The sequence below is a fragment of the Sinocyclocheilus anshuiensis genome, unplaced genomic scaffold, assembly GCF_001515605.1.
Source record: "Sinocyclocheilus anshuiensis isolate Anshui unplaced genomic scaffold, SAMN03320099.WGS_v1.1 scaffold63, whole genome shotgun sequence".
Taxonomy (NCBI): Eukaryota; Metazoa; Chordata; class Actinopteri; order Cypriniformes; family Cyprinidae; genus Sinocyclocheilus; species Sinocyclocheilus anshuiensis.
Window position 1 is genome coordinate 3,543,855 of NW_015552625.1, and position 20,321 is coordinate 3,564,175.

Sequence of the window (20,321 nt, forward strand, 5' to 3'; positions counted from 1 at the left end):
TCCAGCATTTGTCACGTCATTCTTTAACTTCTCCAGTTTCCCAAACACTGCTGGAAAGAATGGTCTTGATTTGGTGCCATGCAGCACATTAAAGTGTTCTAGTTTATATGATGGTGACTATATCATTTTGACATTCATTTGCAAAATGAGTTTCATGTTTTTCAGACTTTTTCTTCAACAATCAAACTCTTAAATCAAAACACGTTCATTTATTGTATGATACAGTGCAAATCAGGCCTTGACCCATCCAAGAAACCATCCAACACCCACCACCCCAACTGTCCGGCCCACCTTAAATCTTAGTGCTGGAGCCAGGCCTAAATCGATTTAGTTATTACAATTCAGATAATTCCCATTAAGAGAGAGAGAGAGAAAGAGCGATGAGGTGAGGGGAATATTTCAAATGATCTTGAACCCTGCTTGTCACCAATGGCCTGTAGAAACCCAGTTCTCCAATTACGGTTATTAGAATGAAATGAACTCAGGTTAATTGAGAAATGCATTTAAACCAGACGAGGAGCATGACTCTTGATTGAACAGTTGTCAATAGATTTGGTCAGAGTAATTGATCCTTAAGTAACTATGGACATAAGGATAAATATCAAAAGTTTTCGATTTTTTTTTCTCATGTAAAAGTTCATCTCATTGATAAGGAGATATGGATTTATGTTTCACCATAGTTAACTATAAAGCCATTAAATTGTAAAAAGAATTAATAGGACAGAATAAGTAGAATGTAATCCACCAGCCTGTGCCCTCGACACAAGGATATTCCAGTGGTTCTCAGCTGGAAAGTAATGTCCTAAAAATCTTCTTTTTTTTTTAACAAATTATATTTAAATAATAATTAAAACTAAATGTTAACACTTAGGCTATGTTTTAGTAGGAACACTGTCACTGTGAACAGGAACTTTACACTCACCTCTGATAACCCAAACAATTTTTCAATTCAGTGTTTAAACTTGGCAAACAAACTTTCAGTTTTCCCCTTATCAATTGTTGGATCTAAAATATATAACATCTGTGTGCTTTTTCACTCTTCAGAGACAGTCACTCATGTTCAGCTATAGGCTAGAGCAGAGTAGTAGTGTTTTACAAGTTCCACAGTGACAAATTCTTATTTATTTATACTTTTATTTTTTTTTCATTAACAATTACATTAGTTATTATTAATAACTATTACAGTTGAGTTAACAAATAAATGTGTTTTTATTTTTAGTTAGGCTAACTATAGCTAATGACCCTGATTTGTGTTTATTAAAAGGTACAAAATCAAGCACCTTTTCTGGAGAGAAGAGAACCACTGGTCTAGTCATTCCATTAGTAAGATGCACATACGTACCAACAGATGGCGACCTCCACCAGTCTTTCAATAAGCAATAAACTACTGTGAACGAGATCGCACCAAAACTTTGAGAATGAAAGACATAACATAGTAACTATTCAAATATTGTCATTACGTTAAAGAAAAACAAGTCATTTTAAATGTTTCATGGCCAAACAAGTAGCCTATTATAACGTTCTTAAATAAAACTGCATTATTTATTTGTATAGGCAATTTAGCCTATTCTTATTTAATGAGAATATGTCTTTGCATGTTTGATAAATTACTACCGCCAAGGGACGGTCTTCATGATGATGTCACCTATATGTGATCATCATGCATGAAACAAAACTATATTTTGGCTGATATCGCCTATGTGTTCGTAGTTTCGTAGTATTTTATTTAATAGCCTAAGTATGTACACGCATCTGGATATTTAGACTTTGATACGCGGAACAATACGTGTAAATGATTTACCCAACTTGATTTGACTGGTTAGCAACGTACCAGTGCCATACCAGACTAATCTACTCATATAATACCATTCAGACCAGACTGTCCAACCACCATCTACAGGTCAGGCAAACAAATGCGCTTTCAGCGTCAGCAGTGCAATCTCTTAAACACACTCACCAACTGACGAGAAATAGAACGCAAGCAACTTGCATAACCCCCATATATAGTTACACAATAACAGAGAGCAGTAAACACGATAAGTTTTGGAGTGGCAAAACTGGATGTCTTTGTCCTGTTGCCGTGCAGCACGCAGAAGCGCTGAGCGTGCACTGAGTCGCGTGTGGTTTTTGGTTTGGGTTACAGCGCAACTGAATGCCACAGTGCTGTCGCGCGCTCAGTCGCACGAGCATATCTTGAGAGCTGGAGTTTTATTCTGCTGCCTCGCGACTCATTTTCCTTTTGTAACGTTGTCTATGAGTCTTCATCCAATAAACCATTCCATATCGGTTAGTGACAGTTTTGGACTAGGTTACGGACCGTTTTTTTCTTATATAGGCTGCTCTGGATGTACGTTGTGACTAACGATGTTTCATTTCAATGGACCTGAATGAGAAAGGATTATTCTTTTCATAGTCAAAACAATAAATTGCGTGTTTGAACGAACTTACCCACGGATAAAAAGCGCAATGATTTTCGCCGCTATTTACATCGTTTTACCGCTGTTGGGTGAGTTTGAATGCGATTTTAAATATTCGGTGATTGATTGGTAGCCTAAATGATATAGCAATCGATTAGTACACAGACACGCAGCATTGTATTTAAGATTAAAACTTAGATGTAATCACAAGACTATAAGAAAAAGAGTTTCTCATATTGTAGTCTTTTTGATTCTGTCCAATATATAGCCTACATATATTCTAGCCTATATGATGTTACAATTGTCTCAAATCTAGGGCAAATTTGAGCTTTTGAGGATCAGCTGTTTTACTTTCCACTTAAGTCTGCTCAAATCTTGTGTTAATGTTTTAATCTCTAAAGCACCTTACGTTTATTAAATCCTTATAATCTTGAACAATATCAACTCGAGAAATGTTTCATGTACAACAAAAATAAAAAAAGAACAAAAATAAAATAAGTATTTCAACGAATGAAATTTTAATTTATTATTATTATTATTATTATTATTATTATTTATGTCTTTTGTAACAGTCTCGAGTAGCCTATAGTTGTTGAAGCATTTCAATAAAACTCGACCCTGTCCGTGATATGATTATTTCTATTGTCGTCCTGCTTAGATGTGCTGTTATCTGCCGAGGAGTCTTACTTTACTAGTTCAAACCGGCTGGACTGTGTGAAGGGGAACGAGCTGTGTTTGAAGGAGCCGGGATGCAGCACGAAGTATCGAACTATGAGGCAGTGCGTGGCGGGGAGGGAGACCAACTTCAGTATGGTGACTGGAGTGGAGGCGAAGGATGAATGCCGGCTTGCGTTGGACGCTTTAAAGCAGAGCCCTTTGTATAACTGCCGCTGTAAAAGAGGCATGAAGAAAGAAAAGAACTGCCTGCGCATCTACTGGGGGATCTATCAGCATTTACAGGGTGCGCGGACTTGCCTTCTTCTATAGTGCACTGTAAACATATGAAGCTGTGACAATATTTAGCTTCAAATTGCTGTATAAAGTTATAATGATATTTTTTTCTGACATTGTTTATTTTTAATACTTAGCAACCAATAATACTAAGCCAAGGAAGTTGCTTTTCTGGGTTCTGTTATCAGATAGGGTCACTGTAAAGTCTTCAAACTCCTCTCTGAAGTGTGTCCATTAAAGTTTATGGAGTGTGAGGGCATCTGATGCTTTATGTTAGTGTATATGTATGTGTGCTGGAGGGGGGCTCAACTGACCAGTATAGCTAATCAACCAGAAACTGGCTCCGGAAATGTAAATCCGTCTCATGAATCAATGACCCAAATACCAACTAACATAAAGTAGAGTTTACAGCTTTATAGTTTGACCCTCACATTTAATAATGACATTTATGATGCACTTAAGATTTTATAATTGATGTAGAATTTAATTATTGGTATTTAGTCACATGTTATTTGTTAATATTACAGGGAATGATTTACTTGAGGATTCTCCATATGAGCCTGTGAACAGCCGGCTTTCTGATATATTTCGACTTGCTCCCATCTATTCAGGTAGGATGTGCTTTTTTAATCCGCTTAATTTGTTTTAACAACAAGTGGATCAAATAAAACCTGTTGGTTTTATTGCTATGTGGAAAAAGACTTAGATTTGGTGTAGTTTAACCAATGGGAATGGTATTTTCTCCCATGTCCTACTTGTTTTCCTCCCTCTTTTTCCTCTATATGCCCTTGTGGATGCATGCTATCTTCTGGTCTCTGATCCTCTGGATCTTGCATGGGGAGATATAGTTCTGAATGTTCATGGTTAGTGCTCAGTGAACCATTATAAATGCTGTACACTTCAGCCAACTCTTGGGGCAATGCAATAGTTTGGTCCGGGTATGCAGCCGATGCGAGGTGTTGCTGATGTGACAGTATAGCATTTGAATGTTTTATTTGGGGGAGGGGCTGCAATGAAGTTACTTTTTACATGTGGCTCGGGATACTGTGGCAAGATGTTTGTAAGGGTTGCAGGGGTTGTGTGAATCTGGCCTGAGATGCTGGATGCTGGCTTGGATCATCCTCTAGGTGGCAATGTTGTTCCCTACTTCAGCATGGAGAGTGCCCTAATAAAAAAAAAGAGCGGTGATGCGCTGTCAAAGGTGTGCACAACAGATGGTGACAGCAAAGGTTTAACAGCGCCAGACGAAGTAAGATTGAAAGTTTTCATTTTCTGCACCAACTGATTTTCTTAACATTAGACAGAGAGGGTAAAGGAATAAGAACAACACTTAATTTGATTAACAACTTGCATTAAATATTTTTAAATGCTTCTTGAAATGCATTATTTATGACTGATTTTTGAAAAATATCAAATAAAAAATATGTATAATAATTTTTTTATATGAATAAATATGTACTAATAAATATTTTATTACTACATAATGTTTAAATAATAAATTAATATTTTGGTAACATTTACTTATAGATAATGGTTACTGTGTGAAAGTGTGTTAACGACGGACTCCCAGCTGTTACAGATTTGTAGTTAAAAAAAAAAAAAAAAAAACTTAAACTTGAGAAGAAACTTAAACCTTCCAAATGCAATGTCACTGGTAAGTCATGTCAATCAAAATAATGAAAGCGAAGAACCACAAAGCCTGGGTAGAGCTTCCCTTAGAGAACCGGAATAAGGTGGTAAACACCACAGTAATTAAAATAACATGTACCTAGCTACTTTTCCCTCCCGCTCTCTCTCTCTGTGGCTGTGTGTGCAGAAAGTTACGGAAGAGTGCTCTAAATCTGAGGGTGCTCCTTATTCCCTGGTGGAAAGCTTTTTACGTTGATTGACGGCTGAGTTCCACAGCTAAGAACAGGCCAAGCGGAGAATCAGTTCCCCACCTACATGGGGATTTATGACACAGACACTGAGACAAAGCAGACTACAGTCTTGGTGTCTGGGAGTAGTAGGTCACAGAGTTATTATCAGTTCCTTCTTAACAGTTAGAAGATTAAAGATGAACTTTTGTTTTCATTTAATTTACATGTTTAATTTGTTTGGGCTGATTTAGTTACATTATGTGTTTGTTTCAATGTGGTGGAGATATGGTAACAATAAGCGAGTCTAAGTGTCTCAGCAATATAGTTATGCTTTTGATAATTTTGGGCTGCATCTTTAATTTGTCTGGCCAGTAAGTGAACTTAGAGGACCTTTGAATATAAATTTCAATACCTAATACCCTATATAATATTTAATATTTTACATTGATACTGTAGTTTAGAAGGAGTGAGTTTGAATTTGTTAGCTGAGTGTTACATAATTAATTTATGTCACCTTAGATAATCATTTTTACAGCTATAAATCTCAGAAATAGAACATGTCTGCACTTTTTACCATCATTGCATTTGCAGACATTTGTTTTTGAAATCCCACACTTTAAAGAAGTAAAATTCTATATTGTTCATGACATCACTGACAGCATATTTTAAAACAAAAGCTAAAATAGCCAGACACAAAATGTTATGTTAATGTTATGGTCTCCCTTTATAAAACACAGCTGTGCTCTATTGCGGTGTTGAGCACAGTTGTGTGTTGCCTGTGAGAAACATACTGAGTCCTCATGAAAACTACCTCTCCCCCTGTTTTCCTGCTGAGTATCCTGCTGGGTTTTACCTGTTTTGATGGCTGCTCTCCACTCGATTAAATGGCTTATTGAATGGTGCAGGGCTTCCTCTCTCTTGGGACTATTGCCCCTTATTTGCCTGAAGTGTCCTCATATGCCTCAATGCCAATAAAACAAATCCAAAGACGGGGTGACGCAGGGGTCAGAGTTTCTCGTTTCTATAGTAGAGCTGCTACAGATGGATTGGGTTTGCAGGTGTGTCTCCCTCTGCTCATAAATGCAGATGTCTTGCTTCAAAATGGCCTGAAATGTCAACAAATAGGTGAGGACAGGGAAATGTAAACTGTTTAGATGTGAAGTTGACTGAGATCCCGTTCACCTGGCCTGAATGAAGTTTTCGGGTGTTTTTACATTTTTCGTTTTCTAAGTTTTGCCGGTTAGAATATTTAAAGGGATAGTCCACCCAAAAATGACAATTCTGTCATCATTTACTCACTCTGATGTTGTTCCAAATCTGTATGTGGAACACAAAGAACATATGTTAAAAAGTTTCGGTTCCCATTGATTTCCATTGTATGGACAAAAAATAAAATGGAATTTACTGGGAACTGGTTTGGTTAACAACATTCTTCAAAATATTTTCTTGTATGTTCTACAGAGGTTATAAATAAAAGGTTTGGAACAACAAGGCTGAGTAGCCTAAATGATGACAGAATTTTATTTTGGGTGAACTATCCCTTTAAGAAGTCTGGAGGGGACACCAGAACACTGGCTTTCAAAATGCAACTTATGCTGGTCGTTTCAATAGCGGTAGCAGGTTTTAGGTGTGATTATACAAACACTTGGAAAAGGGACACCATAATTTGGTAGGATTTCTCACTATAATACAAAACTGCAAGGAAAGGTTGTAAATAGAGGGAATTAGTAAGTAGGAGATAGTACGCTTAAAGGAGTGAGGAAAGCACCACGTTTCACAGCTAGTTTATTCACACTTATTTGGCACTCTCTTGTCCTCTGATCTGAGTTGACTTTGTATTACCTCCACATCATTAGGCTTTATGCAGGAGGAAAACCGAGAGAAACTAAGCGACTGAACACTCGAAGCACCCTTTAATGCTGAAACACTTTCTTTTTGTATCTCAGCAGTATCTGTTTCTACCATGCTCTGTTGCAGAATATCTGAACTTGGCCTCGGCAGTAGTAATTTAATCTTGTTGCGAGGGGAAATAAAAATTGACAAGTTTGAAAACAAAAGCCATTATTGTCATGGAGATGCATGGTGTAAAATTGGGAGTTTGTTGATAAAGTCCTTGACAATATAAGCCAATTGTCATTTAGCGTTCAGTGGCCCTGTGAAATAAATGGGGCCGGGGGGAGAATGTGACACAAAGTGTAATAGCCAGTCTGCTATGCTGCTTGTGTTGGCTGGGTTGAAATTGCCTAAATGATGGGGTAGCCATGAGAAAAAGAACAGGACATCAAACAATTTCAGAAAGCATGGCTATGAATAAGGATGAGACGCTGTATAAATTTGTTGTTTCGTGGCCTCTCTAGAGTGCTTTTTGTTGTAACAACTGTGTGGCTGCCATTGTGGAGATATGAAAGGCATCTAGCATTCAGAATGAAATCTATATATCTTTCCATCTGTGTATCACCCATCTATCTATCTGTCTTTCTGTTTATCAACATTTAGTATGTTTACTTTGCAATTTTGATGTTTTGTGGTTAGCAGAAGGTTCTAGCATTCCCTTTCCCTTTGTTGTCAACTTTAGGCAGTGCGAGTGGTATGAGCTTCCAGACTTGCCGTGCAACACTTCAGAAAATCCCTATACTGACATGACGCTGTGAAGCTGTCAACACATAGCTAGTGCCGAAGCAGCGCTCGGGTTAATCAGTTCCAGACCGAGAACACACTGTTTCACAGAGTACGCTGGTCAACATAAACTCACCATGACAGCAGAACATGGACATAATTTATGTAAGATTATAGTACAAGTATTATGTAGCGTGGGTTTTTAATTAGCAAGTATTTAATGTCGATAAAGACATGGCACTTTTGCACAGTTCTGCTGTTTCCACACACTGCCGACCCAGCATTGCTCTCCGTTGCACAGGTGTTTGATGCCTCTTTTGACACAAAGCACCGGAACTCCTTTCATTTCAGCGGGAGTGGGAGCACAGCACTTGGCAAACTCTCCTTAAACGATTCACCCTTCGAAGTCAGCCTCCATTCCCCACTATAAAAGCTCTGTGCACCACGGTGCTGTTCTGGGAAAGTCCATCACGTAATACAAAAGCCTTTCATGTTGGCAACTGTACGCTGACCGTGTTTAAGCAGGGACTGTTAGTGCGGATCAAGCAGGCCAAGGAAGCATCAGGCTATCATTTCCCAGCTCCCCTCTCTCTATTTTGTGGGTTTTGTTCTGTTAAACTCTCTTCTATCCTCCTGGAGCGAGCTTCTGCTCAGGGAGACTTCAGCTATGAAAGCTAATCAATAGCGAGCCATGTTAAAATAGAAACTTGAAGCTGTGAGTACAAGAAACCATTGATTTTTTTGTTTCTGTCTTTTTCTTGTCGCCTTAGCTCTTCCATTTAGATGGATCAGAGGAGTATCTGTCTGTTGGTAATGCTCAGGTATACAGTTGCAGTACAATATAGGACATGCTAAAACTCAAGTGAAATGCAAAGCAGTTCCATACAAGTCTGACAAAATCTCAAATGGCATCAGTGAAAAAAAAGTTTTTTTTTTTTAGATTTGTATTTTAAGATTTTGCTCTTAAGATTATACTCTTACAGCTGTAAATTGTACTAAAACTTGTGTACTAATATTATTTTTTTTTAATCTAAAAATCTTTTTATTTTTTATTAATTGTTTTTTGCAGTTTAGAAATGAATCTACATCAATTCGAAAATATTAATTTGTTTAGAAATGTGTTTAGAAATAGCTTGTCTTTTTTTTGTACCACATGGTAATATTAATATACAATGCAATTTTTAAAGGACATTTTGTTACATATTTTGTGACACACTTTATACAATAAACTATTTTTTACTGTTTTGGGTCACAAGATGATGTCCAGTGTACGATCTGAGTAACAAAACTAATAGAAAGCCATTGATCTCGATTAACAGCGTTCCCCTTTAAGAGATCAGCTCACCCCTGTCAACACTGAGCTTGTTACTGGCTACATGCCATTGATGAAGTGTAGAGACGTGCAGAGAACATTTAGGGCTTTGATGGAGGACTGAGGAGCTCTTGAGGGAAATGTTAACAGACTGACTGTACAGCATGATGTCAACTAGATTTGATGTGGCATAGAGCTCATCACATAACCCCATCACATCCAGTCCACCATCTGTCTTTCTGCTTTCTGGAGGTCAAACATTCTCCTGACGGTGAGAGAAAAGTGGAAAGCTAAGAATAGTGATTGATACCCACTGACCTTGACTTCTAACCTGCAGGGCCACACCGATGAAAAGAGAGATGAAAAAGATGATAGCATCTACTATCTATGATGCAGAATACTGATGGAATAACTCTGCCTATGCAATTCAATGTAGTATTTTTGGCAATGAAATGGTTTCTTTGTTTATTTTAGACTTTCAAAAGTTGTACATCACCAATATCTGATACTGCTTATGTCTGTGTTTTAGCAACTGTAATAGCTGTGGCAGCATATTCAGCTGTGCTACCAAAGATACTGGCCGTGAAAAGGTTTTTGCAGATTTGCAGTTTGTTGAAGTTTTTAGTGTTATGGCAGCCCCTGTTCACTTTCATCATTTATTCATGCTGTTGTTTTGCTCTCCTCTGAGGCACAGCATAGGGAAATCAAACACTCTCACTGATAACAGCATGAAAAACTAATTTCACTTAATTGTAAATTGTTTTTCTTCTAATGTTATTTTAAGTTAAATATGTTTGTGCATGTCTGTACGTGTTTGTCAGTGTTAGTTTAGAATTATTTTTATTCTATTATTGAGATTAGAATGTTTTATTTTATCTTGTAATAATTTTATGTACTTTTTGTCATTTTTATTAGTTTTTTCTCTTTAAATTATTTTTATTTCAGTTTTAGGTTTAGTAATTTTAGTACTTCAATTTAAACTTATTTTATTTCCGTTAGTTGCCAAAGCAACATTTTTTTTTCATGTTTTTTCCCACGTTTTTATAATACATTAATAAATAAAACAATAATTATAATAATTGATTACATTTTGATAGGTTGCTATTGATTTGAGCATAACTGAGCCAAACCTATATGTCATAGGTTATAGATCAGACTCTAAGAGACCCAGTTTAATCATAATTCAGATTTGACAACATGTGAAGTTACTGTGCTTGTCTTTGCATGCCAGTATGAATACAAAAAGCTGCTAAAAACAGAGAGCTCTACATGTTGTGGTGGTTGTGTGTCTTGCTTTGCCATTTGAGTAACGTACCACAGTTACAAGGGCAGGCTGGAAGATGTAAAGCTCAGAAGCCTGCAGGCTAATAGCGTAATCTAACACAAAGTGTTGACCGGGTGCTCTGGCGTGCCGCCCCACTCTGTCCAAAAATAATTTAGTCAGAGGTGACCAGATCTAAGGCCTGCTGTGGTCTCTATGATTGGATTGAGAAGTGGGGGAGTGATTCATCATTGTTAATAGACACTGCTGACAGCTGGAATCAGTAGGGGCAATGTCCGTGCCAGCTCCAGCCTTGGCCAGTCACCACAGATGCATGCAAAATTTACACAATTACCACAGCAAAAAGTGCCAGTAAGGGAGTAGGTAGATGGGGCAACCACATGATTACTCTGTTTTTAAACAGGTGGGAGGGATGCACACAGGAGACAGTAATAAATGGACTTTTTAATCCTGTAAATCACTGCGCAAAGGATTTATAAACAGCTGCTATACAACTACACCAACACTTAAACTAAAAACATACTAACTAATCTCCATTTTAGACTTCTATGTTAAAAAATACTAATAAATGAATGAATAATATTACTAATAAATGAATGAATAAAAGAAAATGGGCCACTAATCAACTCAATTTAACTCAAACTGTTATCCTGACAATGCAATTTCTAATAAATAAACTGTATTAAATGTTTTTTTTTTTAAATGCACATTAGAAGCATTTCAATAGTGGTCTTTGGCTTTTGGACCCCAATGTTGGTAGTGTTGTCCAGACAGTTGAGAAATGTTGGCTTTGTCTGGAAATCTCTTGAAAATTTTGGCTGTCGCTCAGAGTTTAAAGCCTTTCAATATAATGAGGAATTGGCTAGCACAATCTCACCAAGACCTCTGGTTCACCGAGGGTTTGGCAAGCGCTTGGTGGGAAAGGAAAAGAGAGGCTGGCAGGGCATGAAAGAACAAGTGATAGAAAGGATGAGAAAAGTTGCAAATGAATAAAAGTTGAAAGCCATGAGGGAAAATAAACATTAATACATGATTTTCATCTCAGCGTGCCTCTGACTCTTCTAATCATGCCTTTGCTTCATGACCTACAATTGGACCAGACTAGACGCACCGCACTTCCTCTCAGAGCATCTCTCTGTTTTATTCTCTCTGTTCGTCTAATCACAGCTGCTCTTCACAAACATTCAGGACCTACAAAAAAAATAAATAATAATAATTAAAGAAAAAACAGCTGCCCTGGTATCCAGCTGTTCCTGGCTGTGTCCCAGTCTTACAAATTATCAACCCCCCTCACTCAAATCCTCTGCTGTGCTCTCATTTCACTCCTTTTTATGCTACAAATATAAAGTGAAGTATAAAGGCCTCCCACGATCACAGCAACATCATTAATTTAACATCAGTCCTAGTCACAATATTTCATAGACTGCAGAGTAAATATATTCTCATTGTTGCTGAATTGTAATTCCTAGAAAATCAATTAGCTATTTTTAATGTTTATATTTAAAATATATATATATATATTTGATAGTTTTTATAAATACAGTAATAGTTTTTGTTAATATGGTTTATTTCATTTTTGCAGTTCTCATGTAACTGATTGCTATGGGTCTTTATGGGAGCGAGTATCAACAGCACTCAAAAGTATCTTGGACTTTCTGTTGTTTTCTGTTGTTGTTGACCTTCAGTTGTTACCTTAGGTGACACCGATCATTTGACACTGAAGACTGGAGTAATGGCTGCTGAAAATTCAGCTTTGCCATCACAGGAATAAATTACATTTTAAAATATATAAAAACTGTTATTTTAAACTGTAATAATATTTCACAATATTACTGTTTTTACCGTATTTTGATCAAATTAACGCAGCCTTGGTGAGTCTTCTTTCAAAAATCATACTGACTGAGCAGTTTATCCTTTTACATTTATTTCTGTTTGTGTAACCTAATGTATTCATGTTGATTTAGTGATTTTAAATTGTGTTTTGACTTGAATAAAATTAACTCACGTACTACCATTTGAGTAACATTTAGGCCTATAGTTTTTTTTATTTTATTTTATCCCCCCAAGTATAATACATTTGCCATGTTGGCATTGTCATGTGACTTACAAAGTCAGCCAAATCACTGTTCTGCAATATTTGACTTTTCTTACTCCTCTTCCATGGCCTCATGGGATAGCAAAGTGTCCTTTGTTTTGTTTAGTTTTTTTGTGTTTGTTTTTTTTACATACGGTTTCATAAACACTGCAGATTTGGACATACTGCTTTTGCCATCCTATATAATATTTTATTAAGGAAGTACATATATTCAGATGCTGGGTATGGACTTCCTGTGCTTGCTCTAGTTTTGTTTAGAACTATACTCCCATAATTCTCTTTTGCCTCACCTCTGCTTTATGTTGATTCCCCCTGTTTTAACCTTGCCATCTCCTTTTCTTTGCCTGTGAATGCATCTTCTTCTCGTTGTTGTTCACAGTCTTTGGGTCCTTTGGTCTGACTAGCTCCCTTATTCTTTTTGTTGGGTGTTCCAAGTTGTCAAATCCTTTTGTGCTTTTTCCAGCTTTGTATTATATGGCTTTAATCTTGTTTTTGTGTCTTCGCCTCCCCAACGTACAGCTCTTCGTCTTTGATTGACTTTGAATGCAAAACTTACTTTCATTACTACGACAGCAGAAACATTCCATTAACAGGATCATATGTATCACAGTAGCATCTGAAGATCTGGAAAAACAAGTAGCTTATTCTTCCTTTGTTAAATCCATTTAACAGAACCAATTAATATAGCCCACCATATGTTCTTCCTAATCTCAGTTGGCGTCCTTTAAAATAACGTTCACTTGAGTAAGTGGAAGTTACTGAGTACAGTGAGTCTCTTTGCAGAGGGAGGGACTAATGGCGGTCCCTGGAGCAGTCCTATCACCGTGGCCCCAGGGAGAGGGTCCCAGGGCAGGTCAAGACCACTTGAACCTCAATACCCCAGTAGAAACAGAAGGGCTCACCCAAACTGGGCTATTCTGGGTAAATACGTCACTAATACATACTGAAAATGACTGGAGTAAGTGGATGACTGTGCATGCTATTAACAAAGTGAAGCATTCTCCATTTTTTGTAAGTCGCTCTGGATAATAATGTCTGCTTATTGCCTTAAATGTGAATATGAATTCAAAAACAGTAGCTACTCGTTCACATTAAAACATGCTATTTTAGTCTCTCTGTCCTCTGCAAGTCACAACACTGATTTTCAATAGAAATTTAACAAAGGTTTAAACAAAATGTAACTTTTTGTATGCATAAAACATGCTATAAGTACTGTAAACTGAGATGGTCTTGTGGTTTGTTCAAATACAAGACAAAATGTGTGTATTTCCCCTGAAGCAAGTCAAGTATTGCACAAACATTGACAGAAACTAGGCCTACATGACTATTTTGCTCTGCATGCCATTTTATTTTCAATGCAAGCAGCATGAATCTGGCGATGGAGAGATATGAGTGCTTACTCGGTCATTCTCCATCTACGCTCACACCCTTTCCATCCATCAGCACAACTTGCCAGAAACAGCAAAGAAAGCTAAATGGCATATGGTGAATCATTTACATAAGGTAAACAATGACCAACAACAGCTCGTCAATTACTTTTCTGGACGAGTTGACTATTAAAAATCAGTAGTGGTGCAAGCCCTGGGTAATTCATTCATTTGGCATTCTTTGGGTCACAATTACTCAAGAACCAAATGCGTGCAATTCTTATTGCTGTTTGCCAGGAAGACAAAGCCAACTGACAGAAAATGTTGCATAGTGATATATTAAAATTACACACAACTGTTTTCTTTGTTCTCAACAGTAGGAACAAAGCTAGACCTTTATGCCTTTGGGGAAAAAAATAGCTCTTTATCTCCCTTTCGGAGTAAACAAAACTGTATAAAATGGAATATAAAGTGGAGATTAAGAGGCTGGAGTTTTGGCTCTGAGTGAGACCCCAGCATTCCTACAGGATGAATAATTTAAGCACCTGCAATATTGTGTGTGCTGCAGAGGGGGGCAATTTCCCTCTTGTACTACTGAACAAGTGGCGCTCATTCCCTTGGCCTCAGATGCTGTTTTCTGAGTGCCACAGCAGACTGATTTGTATCCTCACTGTTGTCATTTTAACAAAAAAATGACAGATACATTTTATCTGAAGAGGCTCTGGCTGCCTTTTACCTGTTGACTCAAAACAAATGGAAAACTCAAGCCCTGATTTAAATTGTATGATCTCTTTTCAAAAGCTAGAAAGGTGGGTGTGTTATTGGCATACTGTGAACTTAAAAGGTTATGAAAAAGAATATATGGAAATGTAAAGTCGTAAGTTTAATATTAAAGCAACAGAACGGTGACAAGAGAGCTTGAATATGGAAGCATTATTCAGATAATGTCTGGAATAGCAATTTTCTGTACAATGAATATGAATGAAAGACTTGAATTAGTATGCTGTATGTGGCAGGTAACGCTTCAGGGAAACATGGATGCATACAGGAATACACACATATATCAACTTCTCCTCTCAGACTGTAATTGGCAGGGCACAGACACAGAAATAGGTCAGATAATCTAACCATTTCATATTTAACATGGATCACGGTGGTCGACTAGCCCACCAGTCATTCAACAGCAATTAGAGAGGTCATCTAGTGTTTTTGTTTTTATTAATGGATAAAAATGTACGATATTGTAGTGCCTGATGTGATGTGCTTCAGTTGTTTGCATGATAAAACCCTCTCAGAGTCAGTGTGCCTTTAAATCCTCTTCAAAGAAACAAATGCCATTAGCCATTACATTGTGAATTGTTTTGCATTTGTCCAGTGTCAAGTTAAAAGTAGTAGTAACTATTTTAATTATGTCAGTGACAAATAGCATTATAGAAATATGATTTTCTCAGTTAGTCATGATTTCAGTTAATGAAATTGTTAATGATTATATAGGCTAGTGATTACAGAGGTAAAGCTAATAGCATTCAGACAAGCATTCATGTGATGCCAGTTTGGTCCCATGATGTTTAATGTAAGATATATGAGTACAACTTTTTTTTTAATACTTTATTTTGGAGTTTTAAACCAGAATTACAATAACTCTCACAATGAAAATAAAAAAGAGAAATAATAATAATAATGAAAATAAAAAAGAGAAATAATAACAATATTTAATAATAATAGTAATAATAATAATAATTAGTCATTGACAAATACCCCACATACAATTTTTTTTCCTGCTTAATCACAATGTTTTCTTAATATACTCGCTTATTTGTTCAATGAAAAATCCCTTACAGCTTGCTGCAACACGCAGTGTACCTGTAATTCTAAATGTTCTATTATCTATTATACCTGTCCTTCCCCACCTGCTTTTAAAGTATATTTCCTCAGACAGCTAGCTGTATGTACTATATGATCTTCACTGTAGTTCACTAAACTGTATATCAATATTTAAATTGTAGCCAAATATATTAGCATTCAGAGCCTCCAGACAGGGACCAAGTAAACACACAGACCAGGCCGGGTAATATTAATATTTATATTGAGAACAGTAGAATAGAAATGAAATCCAGCTCATTTGCATAACAGACAGTGCTGTTGAGGCATTGGTGAATGTGCTCAGCTCTGCGTGAACATTCCAAGCTGTTTACGACAGGATAGGGAAGGGATTGTTTAGCCATGTGGCCCCTCTCATCCATGCTCGGCGCCTTTCATGTGCTGTTTATTTAGTTCCTGGCCATTTGTGATCGGTACTTAGAGGCGGGATGAAAGCAGGAAGCAGGTCAGCGAGCCCTCTGCGAAAGAGCCCGGAGGATTTGCATGGCCCAGGCCCAGTCATGCATGCATAATCACAGCCACTCGACAGGTGACTCTGGATAAAATAAATAAATATAAAAAGGCCGGAAAGAGCAGGCTATTCCCGGGGACCTTGAAATTATGTTCCCGTTTTAGAGCATTAACAGGATCCAAGCTGGCATGGCAGCTGGCCTACAGGGGAATAGACGAGGGGTAATGAAAGTATGGTGTGCGCTTTGGAGAGACGTCTCACTGCCACCCATTCCGAAGTGCCAATTTTTCAGCTAAGAAATTACCAGCTTACTATAATTTTCTTTTTTTTTTTCTTTTTTTCTTTTTTCTAGAGCATCAAGGCCCGGGTATACTTCACATTCCGCGTTTCGTTCCATCTCGTGTACAGCTTTCAAAGTATATTCAACCGCGGATGAGCGTAGACGTACCTTGTCCAAATACCCACACTTGCGGTCTTGGCCACTTGAGAGCGCGTGCGCGTGACAGGAAGTAAGTGCGCAAGACTGTCCCAGGTCTTAAAAACGCAAGAGAGCAGTGCCCTTAACGCACACTAAATCCATAATAAATAAGGCTTAGTGTATCCCATCATGCATCATGTTCTGGAAATAAATCATGAGATTTTTTTGCCGAGATCCTGCAATTTTTTTATTGGTGCAAATGAGTAGTGGTGATATTTATTTTGTACAACATTTGCAACTGCTTTTTATCACTTAATTAGAATGTGTCATCTATTATAGGGACTACTGAACAGACATTTAGAAGTTGATTTTAAAATGCAAAGTATTGAAAATAAAAATAAAGCTCTGTAAACACTTGCATTTTTACAACACTATAGCCTAAGTGTGTCCTATCAGGTAATGAAAAGTTCTACACACACTTGTGGTCTTCATGCTCATTTGAACACTTTGACCAAAAATAGGAAATACGTCATATAACTAGTCAAGTGAGTGCAAAGACCGCAAGTGTGGGTATTTGGACAAGGCAACGGACGAGCTCGACACATGCGCAGTACCACTTGTCTCAACATTCACCTCGCGCATGCGCTGTTGTACACGCACCGTCCGCGCGGTCTCAAAAAATTGCCTGCACGCAGACGGGGTGCGCGGCTGTCCGCGAGCCCTCTTGATGACGAAAATGACGTAGGCCGACGTATACTTTGGCCTTCAGTTGTCAGTTATCACAACAGTCAGAGATCAAATTTATAATGTCTTCTCTTTTAAATGAAATTACTGTTTTTGCCCAGCAGGACTGTGGAGCTAAATAAAAGCCATTCATCTTTAAATGAGTGATGTCTGGATAAAGTTCATAGGGAGGTGTTTACAGATTTTTTTTATTACATTTTGCTCATATTTGATGAGTTATGATTCTACTAAACAGATATTGATTTTCATACATTGTTGTATGTGGGGAAGCAGATATGATTTTATCTAGTGCTGTTTTTGATTTTCATTCTCTTGCCTGCACTGACTCATATTGTTCGTTCACTGAGGTATCTCCCTTTTGAATCGCTCGGCTGCTTTCCTGCCCTCAAAGACCATAGCACAAACCAATAGCCTTAAAGTACATGTAACGAGTCAATGGCTGTATCTGAAATTGACTCTTATACTCTCATTCACTATTCCCTACTCCACTAATACAGACCACGGTAAATTTGAAAGGTTGAGCAAATTTGGAGACTGAGTGCGCTGTGGACACCATTTTTTGGCCAGATGCAGAAATTCATTTGGCGTGATGCTCGAAGTGCATCGTATTCTCTGTGTACATCGGTTGTACACGTTATTGCGGTGCATTATGGGATTGAATGAGCATACTCAATAATGTCCACTATGGCTTCAGGCACCTCTACAAATAGGTGCGATTTCAGACTAAATTTCATGAACAAACTGCATGAATCTCATTCGTGAACAAACTGAATCTTATTATGAGCATCTCCTGCATGCACTTCATTCATTTCGCCATGTGAGTCAATCTTGTTCACAATAATGAATGAAAGAGGGTGAAAGAATAATGAATGTGTATAAAGTCTCTTGTAAACACACAAATTTTATCAAAGGTTAGTAAGATAGTCCACTCAGTTTTTTTAACAAAGTTAATGATTTACTCACAAAGATTTGTCGCTGCATACCGGCATAATAATGTAACCTGCACTGAATGCATTTCAATTATTCTTTTTAGTAAACAGATTTAAAACATTCAACTCACTGGGATGAATCAAATCTCAAACCACTAAACCACTAATACTGGTTTTGTGGCAGACCTCTAGGAGAGCTTTTAGCGGTGAAGTGCTCATGCCAATCCCTCCATTGTCTTAATGTGAAATAAATCATAATGTTTTACCAGTTTTTTTTTTTCATTCTCTCAGCCTGCTAACTAGTCATTTGGCAATCTCCTTGACTTTCAGCACAAGAAAATGTCTGCCAATTTGTAAAACACCATTTTCCCCCTAGCAGTTTCCTTCAGTGGCGTTCTGTTGCCCTTAATGACATAATTTCTCCAAACAGGCACTGAGCAATCTGTTTCACTATATAAATGTTGTTTTTTTGACAGGCCCCTTTAAACAAAGCAGAGCTGATAAAGATACCGCTGTCTGTGGGTGGATACGGCACAGCACTAGTGAATGCCGTCTGTCTGAATGCTCTAAACTTTCATTTAGTCACTGCTTGCTGCCTACAATGCTGTCCAGGTTTTCACAGCTTGTACCTTATACATTATTCACCAGGTCTGATTCACCGAAACCTGAGAAGTCAGGCGCATGAGAGAGGTAGGCAAAGAACAAGGGAAAGTGATAGAGTGTGTATAGAGGAAGTGGGCGGTAATAGGACCCGTCTGGGGTACATCTATACATGTGTTTGTGCGTGTGTTTCTTCATCGTAAGCATGCATATAGAAAGCCTGTGGTGTGTGAATTTATGTGAGGGAAGTATATCTGAGACTCAACAGAACATGTATGTTTTAGTGCAATATGTACATATCCTTTTCATTATGAACAAACCGTTGACTGAATGTTTAAAGGGATAGCTTACCATCAAATAAAAAGATTCTGTCATCATTTACTCAGCCTCATGTCATTCCAAATTTCTATGACTTTCTATTGTGGAACACAAACGATGATGTTTTGAAGAACATTTCAACTGTATTTTTCCATTCAGTGTGGTCCAAAACCACACTGGACCACACTATATTTCCTTATACAGTATGACTCATAATGTTTGTGTTAACTGTCCCTTTAATAATCTCTTGCTGTGCCCCAATTCACATACTTATACTATGTACTGTTTTTTTGTAAAGCAAAAAAATAAAAATTTCCTTTTGAGTGTGTAGCAGAAGAGTAGGCAAGCTACCACCTCATACAATTGTTTCTTAAAGGGGTCATATGATGCGATTTAAATTTTTCCTTTCTCTTTGGAGTGTTACAAGCTCTTGGTGCATAAAGAAGATCTGTAAAGTTACAAAATAATGTTCTTTTTAGCAACGTCATATGACCCCTTTAAAACCATGTGCCATATTTGTCATATAGTTACATGCATCCTGTCACTACAACTCAGTCAACTCAGTTACACTACCTTTTTTTCCTACCCCACTGGAAAGAAAGTCTGATTATATAAAGTCTGATATTTAAATACAATTATAGCATTTAATATCTTATTTTTTTTATTAAACATTTTTTTTGTCATTTGTATTCTTTTTATTTTAGTTTTTAGTTTTAGTCATTTTAATTTAACTAAATAAATAACTTAAGTTGTTAATGAACTAATAACTTAATGCCTTTCATGCGTTTTTGCAGTTACTTAATGGCCAAATGTATCTGTGTTGCTATTGTACTATTTATATTTTTATAAAGGCCCACATGATAGAGGTTCACATGCAGATTAAATATAAAACAGATAACATTAAATAAGTATTTTTAAATCAGGTTGGATATCAATTATTAGTCCATACTTCGGAAATCTCCTGGAAACATTTGACCATCCGGTGACTTCTGGCATACTCTCTTCAGCATGTTATGCTTTGGGACATTTATTCTAATCTCACAAACTAATTAGGATGGATTCTATACACACCGGGATGTCA

At 37.2% G+C, this 20,321-nt stretch overlaps 1 protein-coding gene across 2 annotated transcripts in view; it reads left to right on the forward strand.

Annotated features, from left to right (window-relative positions):
* The first annotated feature begins 2,128 nt into the window (after positions 1–2,128).
* gfra1a (gdnf family receptor alpha 1a) overlaps positions 2,129–20,321 on the forward strand; it is a 75,342-nt gene continuing 57,149 nt past the window's right edge. The window contains exons 1-4 of one of the 2 annotated variants that reach the window (XM_016457873.1): positions 2,129–2,506; positions 3,076–3,378; positions 3,896–3,979; positions 13,316–13,453. In XM_016457873.1, the coding sequence (XP_016313359.1) occupies positions 2,467–2,506; positions 3,076–3,378; positions 3,896–3,979; positions 13,316–13,453 (565 nt within the window). In that variant the 5' untranslated portion in view covers positions 2,129–2,466. The remainder of the gene's footprint in view (positions 2,507–3,075; positions 3,379–3,895; positions 3,980–13,315; positions 13,454–20,321) is intronic. The other variant, XM_016457874.1, reaches the window with a different exon arrangement.